This window comes from Propithecus coquereli, unplaced genomic scaffold, assembly GCF_000956105.1.
Source record: "Propithecus coquereli isolate 6110/MARCELLA unplaced genomic scaffold, Pcoq_1.0 Scaffold651, whole genome shotgun sequence".
Taxonomy (NCBI): Eukaryota; Metazoa; Chordata; class Mammalia; order Primates; family Indriidae; genus Propithecus; species Propithecus coquereli.
Window position 1 is genome coordinate 1,371,610 of NW_012152519.1, and position 18,273 is coordinate 1,389,882.

Below are 18,273 nucleotides of genomic sequence, written 5' to 3' on the forward strand. Positions count from 1 at the left end.
CTACTAAAAATAGAAAGAAATTAATCGGACAACTAAAAATATATAGAAAAAATTAGCCAGGCATGGTGGCGCATGCCTGTAGTCCCAGCTGCTCGGGAGGCTGAGGCAGGAGGATTGATTGAGCCCAGGAGTTTGAGGTTGCTGTGAGCTAGGATGACGCCACGGCACTCTAGCCCGGGCAAAACAGTGAGACTCTGTCTCAAAAAATAAAAAAAAAAGAAGCCCAGAGTTAGGCTTCTCTGGCATTTGCACACAGGCAGGCCGGGGGCCCCTTATGCGTTTGTGCGTCAGTAGAGAACCCCTGGATCAGTGTGACGGCCTTGTATGTGGCCTCGGCCGCTCCGGGGGTGCTGACGGCCCCGTGCTGCTGCAGCCCTCGAGTCTCAGCAGCTGCACTGTGTGGCGTAGTCTGGGCCACTGTGGGGGCCCCTCTGGCCTCACAGCCCCAGTACGGCCAGCCCATAGCATGAGGGGACACGAGGTCTTTTCCAGGGCCGGCCGGACCCTGTCCCAGAGGATCGGATGACATCCTTCCTGGTGAGCCACCGCAGGGACCTCCAGCATCTGTGCCCTGCGGGTCCTGGCTGCCCGTCTGAGGACCCATGCTGACCCTCGTGAGTTCTAACGGCGACCCTGCTGCAGCCACCGCGGGGGCGTCCGCTCCTTTCCAGGCTGGGTGACTCCCCCAGTGATGGGCCCCTGGGGAACCACCTGAGACTCAGCCCTCTTCCCCCAGGGACACCGGGAATGTTCCGGTCTCAGACTCAGATTCCTGCGCCTGCCCCATCCCTCTGCACCCCACACCCCCAGTGACTCAGAATCACAAGTTACCACGGCCACAGTGTCCTGGAGAACACCCCCACACTCTACCACGGCACAGTCGGGGAAAGTGAGGCGGGACACAGGGAGCCGCTGGCAGAACCAGGGAAGGAGCAGGTGGAGCCCATCCCCCCAGAGCCTTTCCTTTGCCACCAAGATGGGGGCCCTGCCCCCTGGCCACCAGCACTGCCTCTCTGGCCATCAGGGCACACGGGGACACAGTGGGCTTGGCAAGTGCATGCACAAGAAAGATAAAGAGGGAAAAGGAAGAAAGAGACCGGGGAGTCGGGCTGATGGGGCCCATGGGTCAGGGCGGGTGGGTGTGGGTCCCGATCACCCTCCAAGCCCCCGGCCTGAAACTGAGCCATGGGGTGTGAGGGGCTGCAGGGATGAAGGGGGGGTGGTCTCCACTCAGTGGCTCCTAGGGATGGGAACTGGGTGCCCGCAGGGCCCGCCCCTCCCAGGTCCCCCGCCACCTGGGGGTCCGGAGCCCAGGGCAGCCCATTGCCCCCACCTTGGGCACGGAGCTCAGGCAGGAAGTGGCACGTCCCCAGCCCTGTGTAAACACAAGGAAGAGTCCCCAAGCACAGCCCTGCGGGTGGGGCCGGGCGCTGCACAGAGCAGCAGCAAACACCCCTGCAGAGAGGGCAGCCCCAGCCCTGCACAGGGGGTGGCCCCAGGCTGTCGGGGGGCAGGCCCAGGGCCACCCAGGGAGCAGAGCAGCCTCCTCATCGTGGGGTCAATCTCGTTCCCTTGAGGGTGACCACTGCTGTTCCAGAGCCCCCTTCACTGCCCAAAGCACCCCCCTGGAGGGCAAGGGGGTTGCCCCGCCCCAGGGCTCAGTCAGAGGGGCTCTCGGCCGCCCTCTGAGCGGCCTGTATCCGGCTCTCGCTCCCTGGGCACAGGGCCTCCTCCAGCCGGCACGGCGCAGCGTGGTCTCCGTCTGTGCTGCTTGGGGACAGGAGGAGGGGACGCGTGGGCCAGGCTCTTCTCTGTGCTGGCGCCCCGCAGGTGAGGGGACGCGGGGCCAGCAAGTGCAAAAGAGCCTGCCAGGATTCTCCAGGGCCGAGGGCAGCCTTCACGGTGAGCTACCCACTGCTGAGCATTTATGGAGCACCTCCTGTGTGCAGAGCACACATCCCCCTCATCTCTCATCAGTAACGTGTGCAGCTGGCAATCAGTAAATGCATGCTGACTCCACACGTCCTCCAGCCCATCCCCGAGAGAGGCACACGGGTGACGTCCGCAGAGCACATGGGAGCCCCCAGCACTAAGGGAACCGGTGCTCAAGGCAGCAGCAGCCCAGCCCAAAGCAAACACTAGGTGTCAGTTTAGTGCCCGGCCCTCTTGCCTACTTACGAGTGAGGCTTCAGAATACGTCCCTGACTGAGCAGTTGCGCAGTCTCACACGAGGGACACGCTCATGAGCATCGTGGGGATGGTGGAGGGGCCCACGGGGCGGTGGGTCTCGAGGGCAGCAGGGTCGTGAACACAGCTGGCAACAGAAGGCTAAAAGGACTGGGAGAGCCATCCATTCAGCAAGCATTTGTTGAGCGCCTATTGTTTGCCGGGCCCATGGTGCCTAAGGACAATAGGCTGAGGGGAGGGGAGGCAGGCCTGGCCTGGGGGCTCAGGTCAGTCCTATGGCAGCTGCAGAGTGGCTCTGAGGTCTGGCTCTGGCATTTGCTTCAAGACAAAGCTCTCAGGACCTGACCAGTGACTCACTGCACCTGACACCTTAGAAGAGCGGCCGGCAGGTGTCAGTGGTGTCACCAGACACTCCTTCTCATGACCAGGTGGGGTGGCTTTCGGTGCCAAGGTGGGGCAGGGAATGGGGAGGGCCCCCGAGCATGCAGGCCAGGCACGCCTGTGGTCCCCTCTCTAGGACCAACCCCCCAGGCTCCATCCGCCCTAGTGCTCCAGCCTGTGGCCTGAGATGGGGTCACCAGGCCGGGACCAAGGTGGGCAGGGAGCGCTGGCAGCCCAGGTGTGACAGGGCCCGCGCCACATTCCACACAGCCCCACCTCGCCCGGAGGGAGGGTCGGCGGCCTTGGCTCCTCAGCCGTGTTCCCACAGGACGAAGCCCCGCGGCTCACGGACAGCCATGGAGTGGCAGCCCGTGAGTCTGAGCTTCACAGCTTCGAAGCCGCTGCCCAACCGCCCTGGCTCTTCCCTGGGGTCCCGCCCCAGTCCAGGCGGCCGCCATCCTCCCCGGAGCCTGCGCGCCTGCTGCCTGGGCCATGGCAGCAGCCTTACAGCAATTTTGCAGACAGGTGGACCATTCTGGATTTTGGATGATGGGGTCTGCGGAGCCAGGCCCACCCCTCCGACTCTCAGACTCGCAGAGGACTGTCTCGGGGCTGGGGTGGGACCCAGGTGAGCCATCCGGTCGGCCTGCGGGACTGAGGATGCGGCAGGAGGCAGGTGGGGGTGGGGGTGGAGGTGCAGTTGACGCAGGCGCTGGGCGCGGGGAGGAGGGGCGGAGTCGGCGCTGGGAGCTGTCCCTGGTACCGCAGCAGTGGCTGGACCTCCCACAACGGGAGCCAGGCTGGGAGGGAGGCCCAGGCTCAGAGCAACAGTGACAAGGCCACTGCCCCAGGGCGCAGCGAGCACCCCTCGTCCTGTCTGCCTTGTCCCCTCTGCGCCACGCAAGGCTGCCAGGGTCCTGGGCCTGGTCCCGCTCCCCAAGGCGTGTCTCTAGCACGGTGCTCACGTGGCCTCCCGGGCACACCCCACCAGCCCCACCCTGGCAACAGATTGAACCCAGTGTCCAGCCTGGCCCAGGTTCGGCAGACTGTCGGGGGAGGGGGATGCCTGCGGCTCTCCCAGACCTGCAGCATCAGGCGGTGACACCGGCGGCCACAGGACAGGAGGGAGCCCCGGAGTATGGAAGGCCTCCCAGAGGACCCCCAAGCTCCTTCCTGCTCCCCAGACCAGGGAAACGGCAGGAGGGAACTCCGGGTGGCTGCCCCTACCATAGAAAAGGTCACGTGGAGACGCTTCCTCTCCGCCACCCTCCCTCCCTCCTGCCCTCTCCTTCCCCAGAACCGCTAGATGGATGTGTTTCAACAGATTCCGAGCCGATAAAACCTTATTTATCTTCGGCTGTTGACACGGCGCCGTCTAGACTTGCCTGCCCGGGATGCGTGCACTCCCAGTGCTCGCAGGAAACGCTTTGCCCAAACGCCAGAGTGTGCCCGCCCTTCCCCCACCGGCCTCCCCCTCGACCCCTCCTCCCCGCCCTCTCCTCCCCCACCCTGGTCCGCGACGAAGGGCGGCCTGGCTGGGAGCCCCGGCCTGGCAGGGCTGGCGCGGGGGCGGGCGGGGGGCGGCGGCGCAGGGCTGTTAATTTCCTCGCGCCCTCTCCCCAGCAGCTGGGCGCCGGGCGCGGGCAGGTTTGGGCAGGAGGACAGTGGAGAGGTGATAATAACGTGTCTGTCATTTTCCCGGGACGTGCAGCATCTTGCAAACCGCAAATACCGTTAACTAGCTTGGGTGAATCTGTTACAACAGATTCTGGAAGACGGGCCTGCAGTGGGGGCTTTATTTTTTAAATGATTTTTTTATAGTGCACTTTTATCCACTTTCCGTGCCTGTGCGTGCACGTGTGTGTGTGAGTTTAGAGCCACATTTCTCCCCTCCTGCATTGCACACCCCGCGCCCCCAAATCCCCGGACCCTCTCTTTCCCCAGAAAAGCCCCCAGGGCCGAGCCACAGAGCACTTGGCATGAAATTGGTGGGTTCACAGACTGAGCCCCCAAAACCCATGCAGGACCCGGTTAAGAGCCCCGGGATTATGGTCCCCCTGGGTCCCTTCCTTCCAGGTGAGGAGGGTCTCCTTGGGTGACATGAGCCACACGGCCTACTCTGTTCGAACCCCCTTCGTGGGAGCCTCGTGACCATCACTGTGCACAACCTCACTCCATCCTGGGATGCTGGGAGCTCGGGTGGGTTCTGGCAGGATGTCAGGAGGGCTGGTCCCTGCCCCAGGGAAGCCACTAGCCTGGCAGAGGGGGGAGCGCATGTCACTATCCCCCCCACCTGCTTCAGAGCAGCTGGCGTTGAGCTGGAGCCGCCCTGGTCAAGAGGCAGTGAAGGTCCCCTCACCAGGAAGCCCACAGCCCACAGGCCAGGTGGCTGAGGGGCTCCAGGGAGCTCTGGGGGGCCGGAAGCCCACAGCCAGTGCCCGGCCCAGAGAAGTGTCTGATAAAAGAGGCCTGTGATTCCTCGAAAGCTCCTGGCTGGGGGGCAGGTAGGGGTAGAGGGACAGATGCATCTGCTGACACCCCTGCCAGGGCTCCCCAGGCCAGGAGCCCAGAGGACAATGAACCGGAAGCAGAAATACGTTTTGCAGATGCCAAGCCCTCGGCCTGACTGCTGTCTGGTGGAATCCTGGAGGCTGTGGAGGGGCGGGCCGGCGGCTGGCTGGGACACCCTCAGGAGCCGGGCAGCCTGTCCCACCAGGTCCCAACTAGGTGAGCAGGAGCCACAGGGGGGGACTCTCATGGCCTGGAAGCACCACTGCCCAGGGGACGCAGTTGCCCCTTCAGCCTGCCCCGCCCCCATGCACAATCGGGGTCGGGGAGGGAAGCAGGTGCGTGCTGGGCCCAGGGACACAGGCTGTGTCACCCCTGCAGCATGAGGGCCCATAGGGCACTGGTCCAGAGACGAGGGCCACACCCAGGGGAGAGGTGAAGGGCCTGCTGGGTCCAGGGGAAGCCCGGGGTCCACCTCTGCTGTGGGGAGACCGAGGAATAAGAGAGCACCTTATCCCCTGACCGGAGAATGGGGCACAGTCACGCTGCCCTCTCTGCAGGGCTCCCGGTTCCATCCTCACGGCCACTGGCCACCATGCACAGGAGCTTGCTCTGTGCTGGGCCCACATACGACCTTTGCCCAATGAGGTCAGACACTGTCATCTGTTTAGTGACCCAGAGCTTTGCTTCCAAGGCTGCCTCCTAAGCCGGGGTGGACCAGCACCCAGGCCAGGGCTGTCTGTGCTCCAAGCTCATCTCCCAGCCCCTTGTCACTGCCAGGCTTGCCTTGGGTCCCAGGCCCTGAGGTCGGGGTCCAGGCAGACTGGCCCTCAGCACCTCTGGGTCCCAGGAAGACTGCAGTGCAGAGGAGGGACATGTGCGTAAGCCCCTCGGGACAAGGGGGCAGCCAGGCAGGGCGCCTGATCTGCCCTGGTCCTGCTAGGGAGGGCATGTCCCTTGACAACAGAGACCAACACAGGCCGTCTTGTGGGGGGGGAGCTCACAGGCAGCTGGTTGGAGGCCGGCTGGCCAGGGCGGGAGGCAGCTGGGTGGATTGCTCCTGCCTCTGCTCTGCTGCCAGACGCTGTGTGCAGAGCCCATGTCCCGGTGCCTGCCCCAAGGGCGTCATCCTGATGGCAGCGCCAGGTGGCAGCTGTCATCACTCTCACCCTGCCCTGGCCCTGGCAGGAAAGAGCTGCCTGGGTGACGGAGGACTCTGTCTGCTCTTATTCTGTGACCTAGGCACCCCATCTGGGGGCCTTGGGCACAGAGCGGGTGGCAGGGCAGTGTCCTGGGTCCTTGGGGACAGGGCTGGGCTTGCAGGGAGCCCCAGAACTCCCACCTGCAGCTACCCCTCCCATCTGAGGACACAGAGTGTCCAAAGCACCACCCTCCGCCTCTGCCTCCTCCCGCCGGGTCCAAACGCAGGTTCCTCTGCCCACAAACTTGGTTCTGACGCTGCAGCTGGAGAGCTCGTGCCTGGCTGCCCCCGCGGCCCCTGGCTGGCCTCTCTGCTGGCCTCCTGCAGAAACATCCTGGCAAGGACCCAGCTAGCGGGCCATGGGCCCTGGAGTTGCCCGGCATGGGGCACAGCAGGGAGCCTGGCTGCCAGCCCGCTCTGCTCGCTGCAGGGGCCCCATGGCTGCTGGGGGAGGAAGCCCCCGCCACCCTCAGCCCCACCCTGACTTGTGGCTTTGACAAGATTAACCGAGGCCTTTCGGGCTGGCCTGGCTTTGCCAGCCACAGTGACCGGAAGGGCACCCTGGAGTCAGCGGGTGCACACAGGACAGTCCCCGAGCCTCTGGCTGTGGGTTGCGTCCTTCTGGCCACTGACTTTGGTCCGGTGCAGGTGGGCCTCACGCGCTGGGATCAGCCCCAGCTGGAGGTGGCTGTGGACATGTGGGGTGGTCACTTTGCAGCTCTTTAGGCAATAGTTGGCTGGAATCTAAGTTTTCACCGAACCTTATAAATACTCAGTGACGGGCCAGGGGCAGATCTAAATGTCTGATTCCCCGACGGACAGTGGTGCCCTCGGTGCCATCGTAAGGAGATAGGGCACCTTGCGGTGGGTGGCCCAGCGGGGACGGGGAGGTAGGCCTGCAATCCTTGGGGTGCCCTGGGCTTTAGCCTTTGCCTGGCTTCCCCCATGGACCTCTGACCTCTTACTTCGCTGAAGTCTAGAGCGCTGTTCATGTTCCCAAAGGGGTTTTTCTTCCCTAAAATGCACTGAACCCCTCCCAGCCTCTGCAGCCCCAGCATGACCCTGGGCCGTGGACACCATCCTCAGCCACCGGGTCTCTGGGCCTCACACCTGCGACGGGGAGAACGGTGTCCCCAGCCTATGGTGAGCTGTGCGATTATTTCGTTATATATCACAATGTCATAATAATGGAAATAAAGTGCACAGTACTTATAATGTGCCTGAATCATCCTAAAACCGTCCCCCCTCCCCAGTCTGTGGAAAATTATTTTCCATGAAAACAGTCCCTGGTGCCGAAAAGGTTGGGGACCACTATTCTAGAACATTCTTCCCTCCCCTTCCTGAGCCTCCTAGGAGAAGGGACTGATAATTGGGTGTGGCTAAGTGGCTTCTCCACCGGGAGGCGGGGGCTGCACCGGCAGACGTCTGGGCTGGGCCCCCAGGCCACGGAGGGTGGTGTACCCGGCTGTGCACCGAGCACCGAGCGAGGCTTCCACGAATGGGATCTGAGAAAATCCCACACTGACCACTGGCCCGGGTCGCAGGAACCCCCTGGGCCGGGAAGCAAAAGGCCGACTCACGGCTCAGCTGCCACCCTGACCTCACCCAGGGCCCCACATAGCCCAAGGCCCAGGTAGGTCACCCAGGGCTGCATCTGGGCTGTGGCCTCCCCTGCGGCCTCCTCCCCACCTATAAAGCAGGGCCAGCAGAATTGGGGTGAGGGTGGGTGGGGCCAGGCCTGGGAGGGTGGACCTGGGGGGCACAGCAAGGCGGGAGGGCTGGCCTGGCTCCTCACCTCCGAGGCTCTGTGGCAGCTCAGTCCCGGAGTGTTCTAATTGTAAAGCATTCTTGAGGGACTTTCATCTGTCAATAAAACACCAGCAGTGAAAGCAGATGGGGCTGGACTCTCCCCGCCCCCTCACGATGGTGCTCACAGGCAGAAAGCAGTGGGAGGCTCATTGGGGCGCTGCAGCCTGGCCCCCACCCGAGGCTTCTCCCCAGGTGCAGGTGGGCGCACCTGTGCGGGGCAGCACCTCCTGACCATCAGCTCACCGGGGCCCCTGAGGGTCCCTGGGGCCCGCCCCACGGAGCAGGGAGCAGTGGGCGGGTGGGGGCTGCGCTTGGGGACGTGCCCAGGGAGGCCGCGGGCCGTGCTGACACCACACTCCGGCCGTGAGGGCTATGTCCCTTCTGATGGTGACCCCGAGAGAGTAGGAGGGCCGCCTGCCACACGCTGCGAGGCCCTGCACAGGGCTCTGCGACGTCACCGCCAGCACTGCCAATCAGACGCTGTGGTCCACAGAGCTGTCAGCATTTTGGAAACAAGTCCTAGCAGATAGATATTCATCACGACGCGTGAATTGGAGCGTGTCCCTCCGCAGCCCCAAACCTACGGAGTGGAATGTCACCCCACAGGGGCTTCTCCCTCATGTACCCTACAAGAACCAGGCGGTGTGGGAGGCGCCGCGGGCTGGGGCGCATGGCTCAGCTCCTGAGACCAGGCTGCCAGTGTCCTGCTGTAGCCAGGACCCAGGGACTCAGAGCTGGGGCCTCCCCGGCCTCACACATGGCCTCCAAGGCCAAGTTCGGGGATCTCCAGCTCCTTGGGAGGACGAAGAGAGAAGCGCCAACGCTCTGTGGGGCACGAGCCCAGGGCGCTGACCCTGCCAGCGCCAGCCTACGGAAGCTCTGCTCCCGCCGCAGAGCTCCACCGCGCAACGCAAGCAATTGCCGCAATTTCTCCCTAAGTGATCTTGTTTCCCCTAATAACCCACGTTTCATCTCCACAATAAACATTGTTAGAACTCTTCCCTCGGCTTTAAATACATATAATTGCTTCTGGTGCCAGTAAAAGGTATTAATTCCACTTATGCATTCCATAAACTTTTAGGATAACGCAATTGATACCACGATCATGTTGGGACACCTCCGCTGTTATTCTCCTGCTTGCAAACCTCCGAGGGGCTGGAAAGTTTTCTCTCGAACCCATTAGTGTTGACTCAGCCTCATTCTCCCCAGGAATCCCTAGCAGAGCCTTTGTGCTTCCCGCCCCGCCGGCTGCTGCTCCTCCCGAGGGCGCGGAGGGGGTGCTCTCACACCGCATGAGGCCAGCGCTCCCCGGGACGGACACACACGCACATGCACACGCGGGGTCCGAGGGCAGCTGGAGGTCATCCAGGGGGCCGTGTCCAGGCCATCTGTCCGGCCGGAGGACTCCCAGGGCCAGCCAGCCACCACCCCTCTGCGTGTCCTCACAGTCTCGCCCATGGCAGCCCACCTCACGGGCTGTGGGTGGTGTCACTCAGCCTGCCCCGAGGTGCCCACAGATGTCATGCTGAGCCGGGCTTTCCTACCACACAAAGCCCTCTTGCCTGACCTCAGAGCCCCATCCCCAAACTTCCCAAACACTGAGGCAACCCCCTCCCCTGAAGAGGCTGAGCGGGGCAGGAGGAGGCTGAGCCGGGCGGCGCAGCATCCAGATGCCGCCATATGATGCCGCCGTATGCGACTGCTCTGATGGGGAAATTGCTCCTGCTCATCCTCTCTGCTCCGAGGGACTCCTGGGACCAGCCACCCGCTGCACTGCCCACTGTGGGAGCTCTCAGGACAGGAGTGGCCATCAGGGCCCAGAGGCATGGCCCAAGCTCCAGCCCCCACTGTCCTGGGAAGGACATGAAACTGGGATAGAGGCAAGTGATGTCACCACCCTTGGTCCAGCTCCACCAGCCACCTGGCCACCATCCAACGGGCATCAGTCCCCTCCCTGACAGCTGTGATGCTCCCCAGCATCTGCCTCGCCCCAGGTCCCCGATGGGTCCCACAGTGGGACAAGCCTCAGCCAGGACAGCACCCACAAACCACCCTGCAGTAAGAAATCCCACGAGCCAGCTCATTTGTCCCCACCACGGCCAGCAGGCCACGTCCCCGACATGTGAGGATGCCAGGGCAGGGAGGGGAAGCAGCAGGGCACTCGTAGGCAGGTCTGGGGACCACCTGGCAGGCAGCTCAGCTCCTCCCTGTCCTGCCATGCAATGTCCCTCCCACCAAACACCAGCCTTGTCCTGTCACTGGGTACAGTCCCGTGACCAAACACAGATCCCTTCTGTAGCTGCCCGGTTTCCCGTGACCCACCTCCTCCTCTTCCTGGCTTCCTGAGGGATGCGGGGGTGTCAACCCTGGGCAGGGACAGGGAGGCCTGCACATGTGCACGCAGGCTGTATGTTTACACGTGCATGTGCACTGGTGTGTCCATGTGCGCGTGCACGTGTGGGGGGCTTGTGTCTGTGTTTCTGCGTCCACACTTGTACATGTGTGCACACGTGCACATGAGCCCGGGAGCTGCAGCCTGCACACCCCGTAGTGCCCAAGGGGATCCGAATCCAAGGGAAGCCGATCAGGGCAGACGGACCTCCTGCCGGGAAGACCCACCGCAGGCCTCAGCAAAGCAGAGGCCAAAGACCCCATTAACAGCTGTGGTCACTTGGGGGCTGGTGTGGGGGCTTTCCTGATGGGGAGAGGAAGGGAGGCAGCAATCGACGTGGAATCGCACTTGAGAAAAATATGAATTATCTATCAGTTACCAGCAGCGGCGTGGCGGGGGCTGAGTGCGGCGTGGCGCTGGGGCCCGGACACAGGCCCTGGCAGCGAGTCTGGGCAGCGCCCGCACAGCGGGACCCCCAAGAGCTGAGAGCAGGCCCTGCCCGGCGGCCCGACCCACACTGCGAGCCGCTGCCCGCCACCGCCCTGCAAGGACAGAAACGCGGGGGGCCTGCTCCCAGAGAGCTGAGGTGCCAAAATCTCATTTCCAATGTTTGTCCCACCCCACTCCCTCTGTCGCTGAGCAGGGGAGGGGGAGCCGGGCACAGGCAACAGCATCCTCCTCCCAGCTAGCTCCAGGAGCGTGTGCAGGGCAGCAGGGCGGGAGCAGGCCTCCGGCAGGGGGACTCAGAGCTTGGAGGCAGAGCCTTCCCCTGTCCCTGGTACGTTTGGCCAGCCAGGGCCACCCTGTCCATCCCAGCAGAGCACCCCATGGGGCTACTCAGGGCAGGGCAGTTGAGACAGAACCACGTGTCCCTTGAAACCTGATGCCACACACCTGGCGGGGGGTGGTGGAGACCCCCGGGTGGGGGCAGGCAGCCAGCACAGAGGGGGCAGGTCGCATCCCTCCCTGAGGACCAGCTCAGACCATCCAAGATGCCCTGGGAGGGCTGCCAGTGGCCATGGACAGCTGGAGGAAGGGAGGCACAGCTCCCGCTGCTGCCCGCCGGGACTAGGGGGTACCCACCAGGACCAGGGGGTGCTGCCCGCCAGGACCAGGGGGTGCTGCCCACCAGGACCACGGGCTGCTGCCCGCCAGGACCACGGGGTGCCCACCAAGACCAGGGGGTGCTGCCCACCAGGACCAGGGGGTGCTGCACCCAAAACCTCCCTGACAACAAGAGGCCGGTGTGGGAGGGGAGAGGACTTAGGGAACAAGTCTGAACTTGGAAGAGGGGCAGTGAGGCTGCAGTCACCAGAAGTGTGCAGTGCAGGGAAGCCTGGGAGTTCCCGACTGGCTTCAGGCCGCCCAGCTGGACCTCAAAGCGGGCGGAGGCACCGATGGTCCTGGTCCCCTCCCCCACAGGCAGGTGCAGCAGCCACAGAACCGGTGGTTCAGGAGGGCCGGGCACCCTGTCGGCACCGCAGCGACACAACAGTAAGACAACACACAGGGTGAGCTCTGCGCTGGGCACTGCACGGGCACGACCCCCCAGTCCTGTCTCCACCACACAGCAAGGAGCGGGAATCACAACTTACAGACAGAGAAAACCCAGCATCAGGTTGGGGTCTACGATACCTGCTGGACAGGGTGGGGGAGCGGCCCTGGAGGAGGTGCCGTGGTCCTCCCGCCCCTCTCGCCCCACTAGAGCCCCAGGAGTCCAGGCTGGGGAAGCCCACAGCCTGAGCAAGAGGCAGAAACAACTGCAAGGCAGCCTGGCCTGGAACCCAGACCCCAGACCCCAGACCAGCCGTGCAGGGCTGTCCCGGCCACCTGCAGAGCCCGCTACCTTAGGCTCCGCCCTGCCCTGCAGCCCTCCAGGAGTGTGGGAAAACCACAGCGATGGCCAGCAGGGCTGTGGGGACCGTGGGACCCAGTTCTTAAAGTGGGAGAGCCTGGGGGGCACCTCCTCGGCCGTCCTGAGTGGGGGGAATGCAGCCCCCCTGCTCTGACTTCTGGACACTGTCCGAGCTGTGCCACTGAGCACCTCTGCAGCCCGCGGCCAGGCCGCCCCGGCAGGGCTCGCTCTCCCCCTCCTCAGTGGGGCGAGGAGACCAGGGGCTGCCCTTCCCACCTGGCGTCCGCTGCACCCTGCACCCTGGGCCGGCCTTCCCGCAGCCTCACCCGCCCTCTCCTTCCCCGGCAGCAGCACTGGTTGTGCAGCTCAGCTCAGCGGTCAGGACCAGAGACTCAGGGTCCCAGACGCGGGGCCCCCACCTGGCACCCCCACTTACTATGTGCGTCACTCTGAGCAAGCTACTTTCGCTCCCTGAGCCTCAGTCTCCTTGGCTGTGCAGTGGGAACAATAATAGATTTGACCTGGTGGGTGGGTGGGCGGTTTTAAGAATTTGCTAAACTCAAAGCACTTCACACAGTGCCCGGCTTGCGGTGAGTGGCTGTGTGCACGTGTGAGCTTGTCAAGGTTGGCAAGATCCCCGCCCTGCGCCAGACGGTCCCCAAGGGCACCGCAGTGAGGACCTGAGTCCTCAGCCCTACGGTCCCACCCCCGACCTCCCTGCCTTACACCAATGCTTGGGGATGACACCCGAGACAGACTCCAGAGGAGAGCCCTAACCACCCAGCAGCCGCGTCTCACAGCCTGGAGGAGGCAGTTTCCGTGGACCCCGGGGCCAGCAGCCCCCGTATTTGTGCAGGGAAGCCGGCCAGATGGTCTTGGCGGGGACAGTTGGCCCCGGCCCCATGGGCCTCACCAGCAGGGTGAGGCCAAGCCCATCCCTCTGCGGCCCTTCAGGAGGTCGGCTGGCTCTGGCCGTGAGTCCCAGGGGTGGCACACCCAGACTGCCCAGCCCGAGACCCGCCTCCTGCCCCGATGCTCCTCCCTGGCCATTGGGAACCCCGTGTGGACAGCAGGATGCACTCTGTCCGCCCAAGGCACCCAGATGCAGCCACCCCCTCCCCGGCCCGAGGCCCCTGGGAGCAGGGACAACTCACCGTCCAGGTGGCCGACTTGGCTGTGCTCGACTGCTGGAAAGTGACCTCGAAGTGGTGGGGGCCGGGGTAGTCGGTGTTGGAGGGGATGACAGGCGCCGGGGACATGGTGTCGAAGGTGGAGCTGGGCTGGGCGTAGGGCGAGTGGGTGGGCACGCTGGCCGTGTGCTCGGGGGTGTAGGGGCTGGCCGGGGCCGCGCGGCTGCCCATCTGGTCCATGGTGCTGCTGAGCAGATTGAACTGGGCCTGGCGCGCAGGGGGAGGCGGGGAGGGGAAAACACACACAGTCAGTCGTCCTGTCCCATCCCGGGAGGTGTCCTGTTACAGGAGCCTTAAAGGGCCAGCGGCTCCAGTCATCCCAAATATTTCCTCGGCCCCCCCCACCCTAACAGGCCACTACTTGTGTTGGGATAAACTGACATATTCACCTCGCCCTCCCCTCTGCATCGGCCCCCGGTGCCAGGGCTTCTGGGGATCCACCCAGCCGCTGACAAGGTGGAATCCAGGCTCGCACCCTGGGGAGGGAGGTATGGGGGGCCCCCAGCCCCCTGCCCAGGCGGACTTCACCGCACGCTCCAGGGGCAGCATCGGGGTCTGGACAGCCTCGTCCCCCGTCCCCAGACACAGCTCCAAGGAGAGATCCCGGCCGCAGGAAGCCAGGCAGGCTTGGCCCCAGCCTGCAGGGTGGGCACCCCCAGGTGCGTGCATGGGCACCCCTGAGGCCCTGGAGACCAGATCTGGCCCCTCGGTACAGCCATCCAGGTGGTGGGACAGGACTGTGGCTCTGTGTCTCTGGCTGAGCCAGGTTTTCCCATTTGGGCGGCCTCATCCCTTCTAGAACGGTCCCGTCCCTATTAGACGGCAGGGTCTGCAGCCCACAGCCTCCTGGCTGCAGAGTTCTCGCTGGACCCACGCCCCAGGCCCCTCCAAGACCACACACCTGAGGAACAGGAACTGCAGTCAGCGCATCCCGGGTCCTCCTCTGTGGGGTCCCAGGACCCCAGCATGGATCGGCCTCTGCCAGCAGCCTGGGGGAGGCCCCAGCAGAGAGAGGGGTGCTGGTCCGAACTCCAGCGTCTCAGAACCAGGGCAGCGCAGACCTCACCCGGAGGCTCCCCGCAGAGGCGGGTGTTGGAGAACGGCTGCCCCGGGCCCAAACGGGCCTCTGGTGACAGGCGCCGAAATAGCTTTCCCTGTGCCGGGGCCATGCGAGGTTTAACTCGCACAAACTCACTCAATCCTCCCCACAGGCCGAAGGCAAGCGCTACTATTGTCCTCGTTTGACAGATGGGGAAACTGAGGCACAGAATGGGGAAAGTGACTTGGCCTGGGCGGCACAGCAACCCCAGCAGATGACACAGAGACCAGCGGCCAGCAGGGCGGCCTGAGCACCCCAGGGACAGAGCCCTGAGCTGGGATCGCGGTAGGGGGAGGGGCGTTGAGCGTGGGAGCAGGGCTCCCTGTGCCCTCCCCAGAGCTGCGCGGAACCCAGCAAGCGCACTCCTTGCCCTGCCGCTGGCTGCCCCCTGCACAGTAAAGCACAGAAAGCCCGTTCCTTGGTCTCTCCTGGGCCAGGCTCCCCAGCAAGCGAGGGTGCAGGCAGACTTGCTTCTAGCCCGGCCACCATGGGGTGAGCCCAGCCCGGCCCTCCCTGCACCTCAGTCTTCCCCATCAAAGGAGGGCTGGGCTGAATAACCCAGAGTTCCTCCAGCTCAATTTGCCTGGAGGGCACACCCGCCCTTCAGCATCCAACAACACAGACTCCACCCCCAGCCCCTCCCAGCCCTGGGGCTGGTCCAGATGCCCAGGACCTGTGGCCAGGCTGCGCATCCCATGGGAACACACACCTGGCGAGTCAGGAGGGAGAGTCCAATCCTGAAGGCCGCCCAGCGTGCAGGCGGCTCCCCCAGTGACGTCCGAGGGACAGGGAGGCGGCAGGGGGCAGGGGGCTGTCTCTGAACCCCACCATGGTCACTGCTCTTGGGCCTCCGACGGCCAGACAGGCACTTTCCTTGGCTGTTCCAGGCCGGGGACAGCCAACTGCCACCAGAGTGCATCTCGGCCCCCGCAGGGCTGAGCCGCCACGTCTGACCCACGCCCTGGGCTCTGCTGCAAGGGCCTTGGCCCAAGGCCCTGGACGGAGCTGCCGCCGGAAGGAGCCATCAGGTGGGCCATGAACTTGGGGACCATCTGCCCGTGGGACAGGTCCCCCTGTGGGACAGACCCTGCCCGCCTCACTGACACGCCGAGGCCTCCTTCTGGGTTCTGTCGGGCCCCACAACCTGCCTAGCTGGTGCTGCATGAGCGTCACAGCACCCCCGTGTCCAGCACGTGGGTGAACAAGCTGGCGTCTGTGCCTTGGAACGTTACTCGGCCACAGGAAGGAGCGAGGCCCCGACACAGGCTACTGCACGGACGGACCCTGACAACATCGCGCCGAGCGAGAGTCAGACACAAAGGCCGCGTGGCGGACGGTTCCGCGCACGGGAGATGTCCAGGACAAGCTGACCCCCAGACACAGGACAGAGTAGCGGCTGGGGCTGGGCTGGCGGGGAGGACGGGGGCGTGACAGCTAAAGGGTGCAGGATTTCTTTGGGGAGTGATGAAAACGTTCTAATGTCGGTGATGGCTGCACGTATTGTGCAGATACTAAAAAAGCACGGAACCCGTGCACTCTGAATGGGTAAATTGTTCAGCCTTGTATAGGATTAAAGAAAAAGTGAATGGGGGAATTGTATGGTATGTGAATTATACCTTAAAGCTGTTAAAAATTCACACAGTGGGCCCGACCCTCACCTCTCCTGGCTCCTGGCTGTTGTGACAGGGTCCCAGGGAAGTGACGACTGCCCCCCTCAGAGAAAGACGGAGAAGGACCAGCCCCACTTGGTCTGCAGCCTGGGCTGGGAGACCCCACCACCCCGCCCCAGCGAGCTGCCAGTAGGCTCTGGGCAGGGTGGACAGGCCCCAGCCGCCAGCTATCCTTACGGTGACGGTGGGGTTGAAGGGGGTGGTGTGGGGAAGGGCCGAGCACAGCCCAGGCCCCGGCCCAAGGCCACCCCCTTCCAGACTCCTCTCCGTTGCCCGTGCTGCCTCTGAGGTCTCTGTGAACTGTTTCCCGCCACCGCTGCCGACGCCAGCCCACACTCCTGCCTGGTCCGGCCAAGACCCCTCACCAGCCTGGGCTGCGCTCAGGCATCACTGCTCCGAGGGGCCAGCCCTGGTCACACGGCTAGAGCTGCCTCCAGACCCCGAGTGCCCTCCCAGGCCACCCAGTCCAACCACCTTAACGGCCATTCTCCGGAAGGACAGGCTCGCGTGTCCCTAGAGGTCTCTGTGACACTGCTGGACTGGGAGGACCCACGACATGGCGGCCACTGGCCACATGGGGTAGGGAGTGCATGAAATGCGGCCAGTGTGGGCAGGGCCGTGCCGTGGCTGGCAGCTCACCCCGATTCCAAGGGCTTAGGCCACAGAAAGAAGAGAAAACTCCTCCTTCGCCATTTCACACCGATCGCATGCCAAAACCGTCACAGTGGGGGCAAATAAATTAAATTATTAAATGACTTCCACCAGTTTCTTTTCATCTTTTCAAACGTGGCTACTAGAAAACGCAGAGTAACAAACGTGGCTCACGTTCCAGACCCTTGGGCAGAGTTCTCAGTACAGAGCGGCTGCGCAAGAGGTTTGCTGGACGTGTGAACTAGCAGAATGAATGAGTGAGTGAATGAATGATGCAGGACGGCTCCCCCATCACGGCTGCCCAGGGGTGAGGACGGGGCATGAGCAGGCCCCTCCCACGCCCCAGTACCCGGTACCAGCCCGACACTCCCGCCTCCTCCACGTGCCCAGCTGGGGCCCTGGAGGAAGGGTCTTCCCTGTCGCAGTTAGCGCCCTGGGCTGTCCGGCGAGGCCTCCCGCGTGCCCCCCACCCTCTCCATCCCTGGCAAGAGGACGGCAGGGCCAGCAGCAGGGCGTGGGGCCCACACTCCTTGCTCAGGAGAAGCAGGATGAGGACCCGAGACAACGTGGTTCATATTTTAACTTGTCCACATTCTTGAATGATCCGAGGAAGGTGCCAAGGAATTAGTCACTGAGCCGAAAGGAGGAGAACTGATAGGATCTCTGCACCCAGCAGCAGCGAGGCAGGAGGGGGCCGAGCCTTCCAGCAGGCAGGCCCCCCGGCCTCTCCTTGCGGGCCCCCTTGGCACAGACGCCAGGTGGAGTCCCTGCTCCCTGGTCCTGCCTGGTGCCACCGAAGCCCCCTCCGCTGCAGGGGCACGGGGCTGGGCCAGGCTGGGGCGGGGCTGTCCTCACGCCCAGGGGACGCTGCCCACTAAGTCTCCTCTCCTTCCCGCCTGCAGGGGACACCTCCCTCCGCGCTCACCCTGTTGTGGGCACGGGTCTATCTCGCCCCCAGAAGATGGCAGAGGTTTTGTGGCTGCAGCTTTGAGTGCAGCTGGGAACCCCGCTGATTAGGAAGTGTGGGTGGCTTTTTGCACCTCGTGTCTTCAAAAGGCCTTTCCTTCCCCACCCCTACCTCCCTCCCCATTTGAGGATTCTGCCCACAAGGAAACTTCTTCCCGCTTCCTTCCTTCCCGGTTGTGGGGCTTTGCCTGGGGCCCGGCTCCTGCGCCGGACCAAAGCTGCCGAAAAGGCGAAGCCAGGACCCAGGGCCAGGACCGGCTGGCAGTGGAGGCACAACACACGCCTGCACGGGAGCCTGGGGGCCCAGGAACAAGGGCCCCCCGGAAGCTGAGGCGAGACCCACTTGGCAGCAGGGCGGAACCCG

General features: G+C 64.0%; 1 protein-coding gene across 1 annotated transcript in view; it reads right to left on the reverse strand.

The window, feature by feature from the left end:
* The window catches only part of TP73 (tumor protein p73), a 40,319-nt gene that overhangs the window by 11,257 nt on the left and 10,789 nt on the right, over positions 1 to 18,273 (reverse strand). The window contains exon 2 of the mRNA XM_012660085.1: positions 13,488 to 13,730. Within this exon, the coding sequence (XP_012515539.1) occupies positions 13,488 to 13,730 (243 nt within the window). The remainder of the gene's footprint in view (positions 1 to 13,487; positions 13,731 to 18,273) is intronic.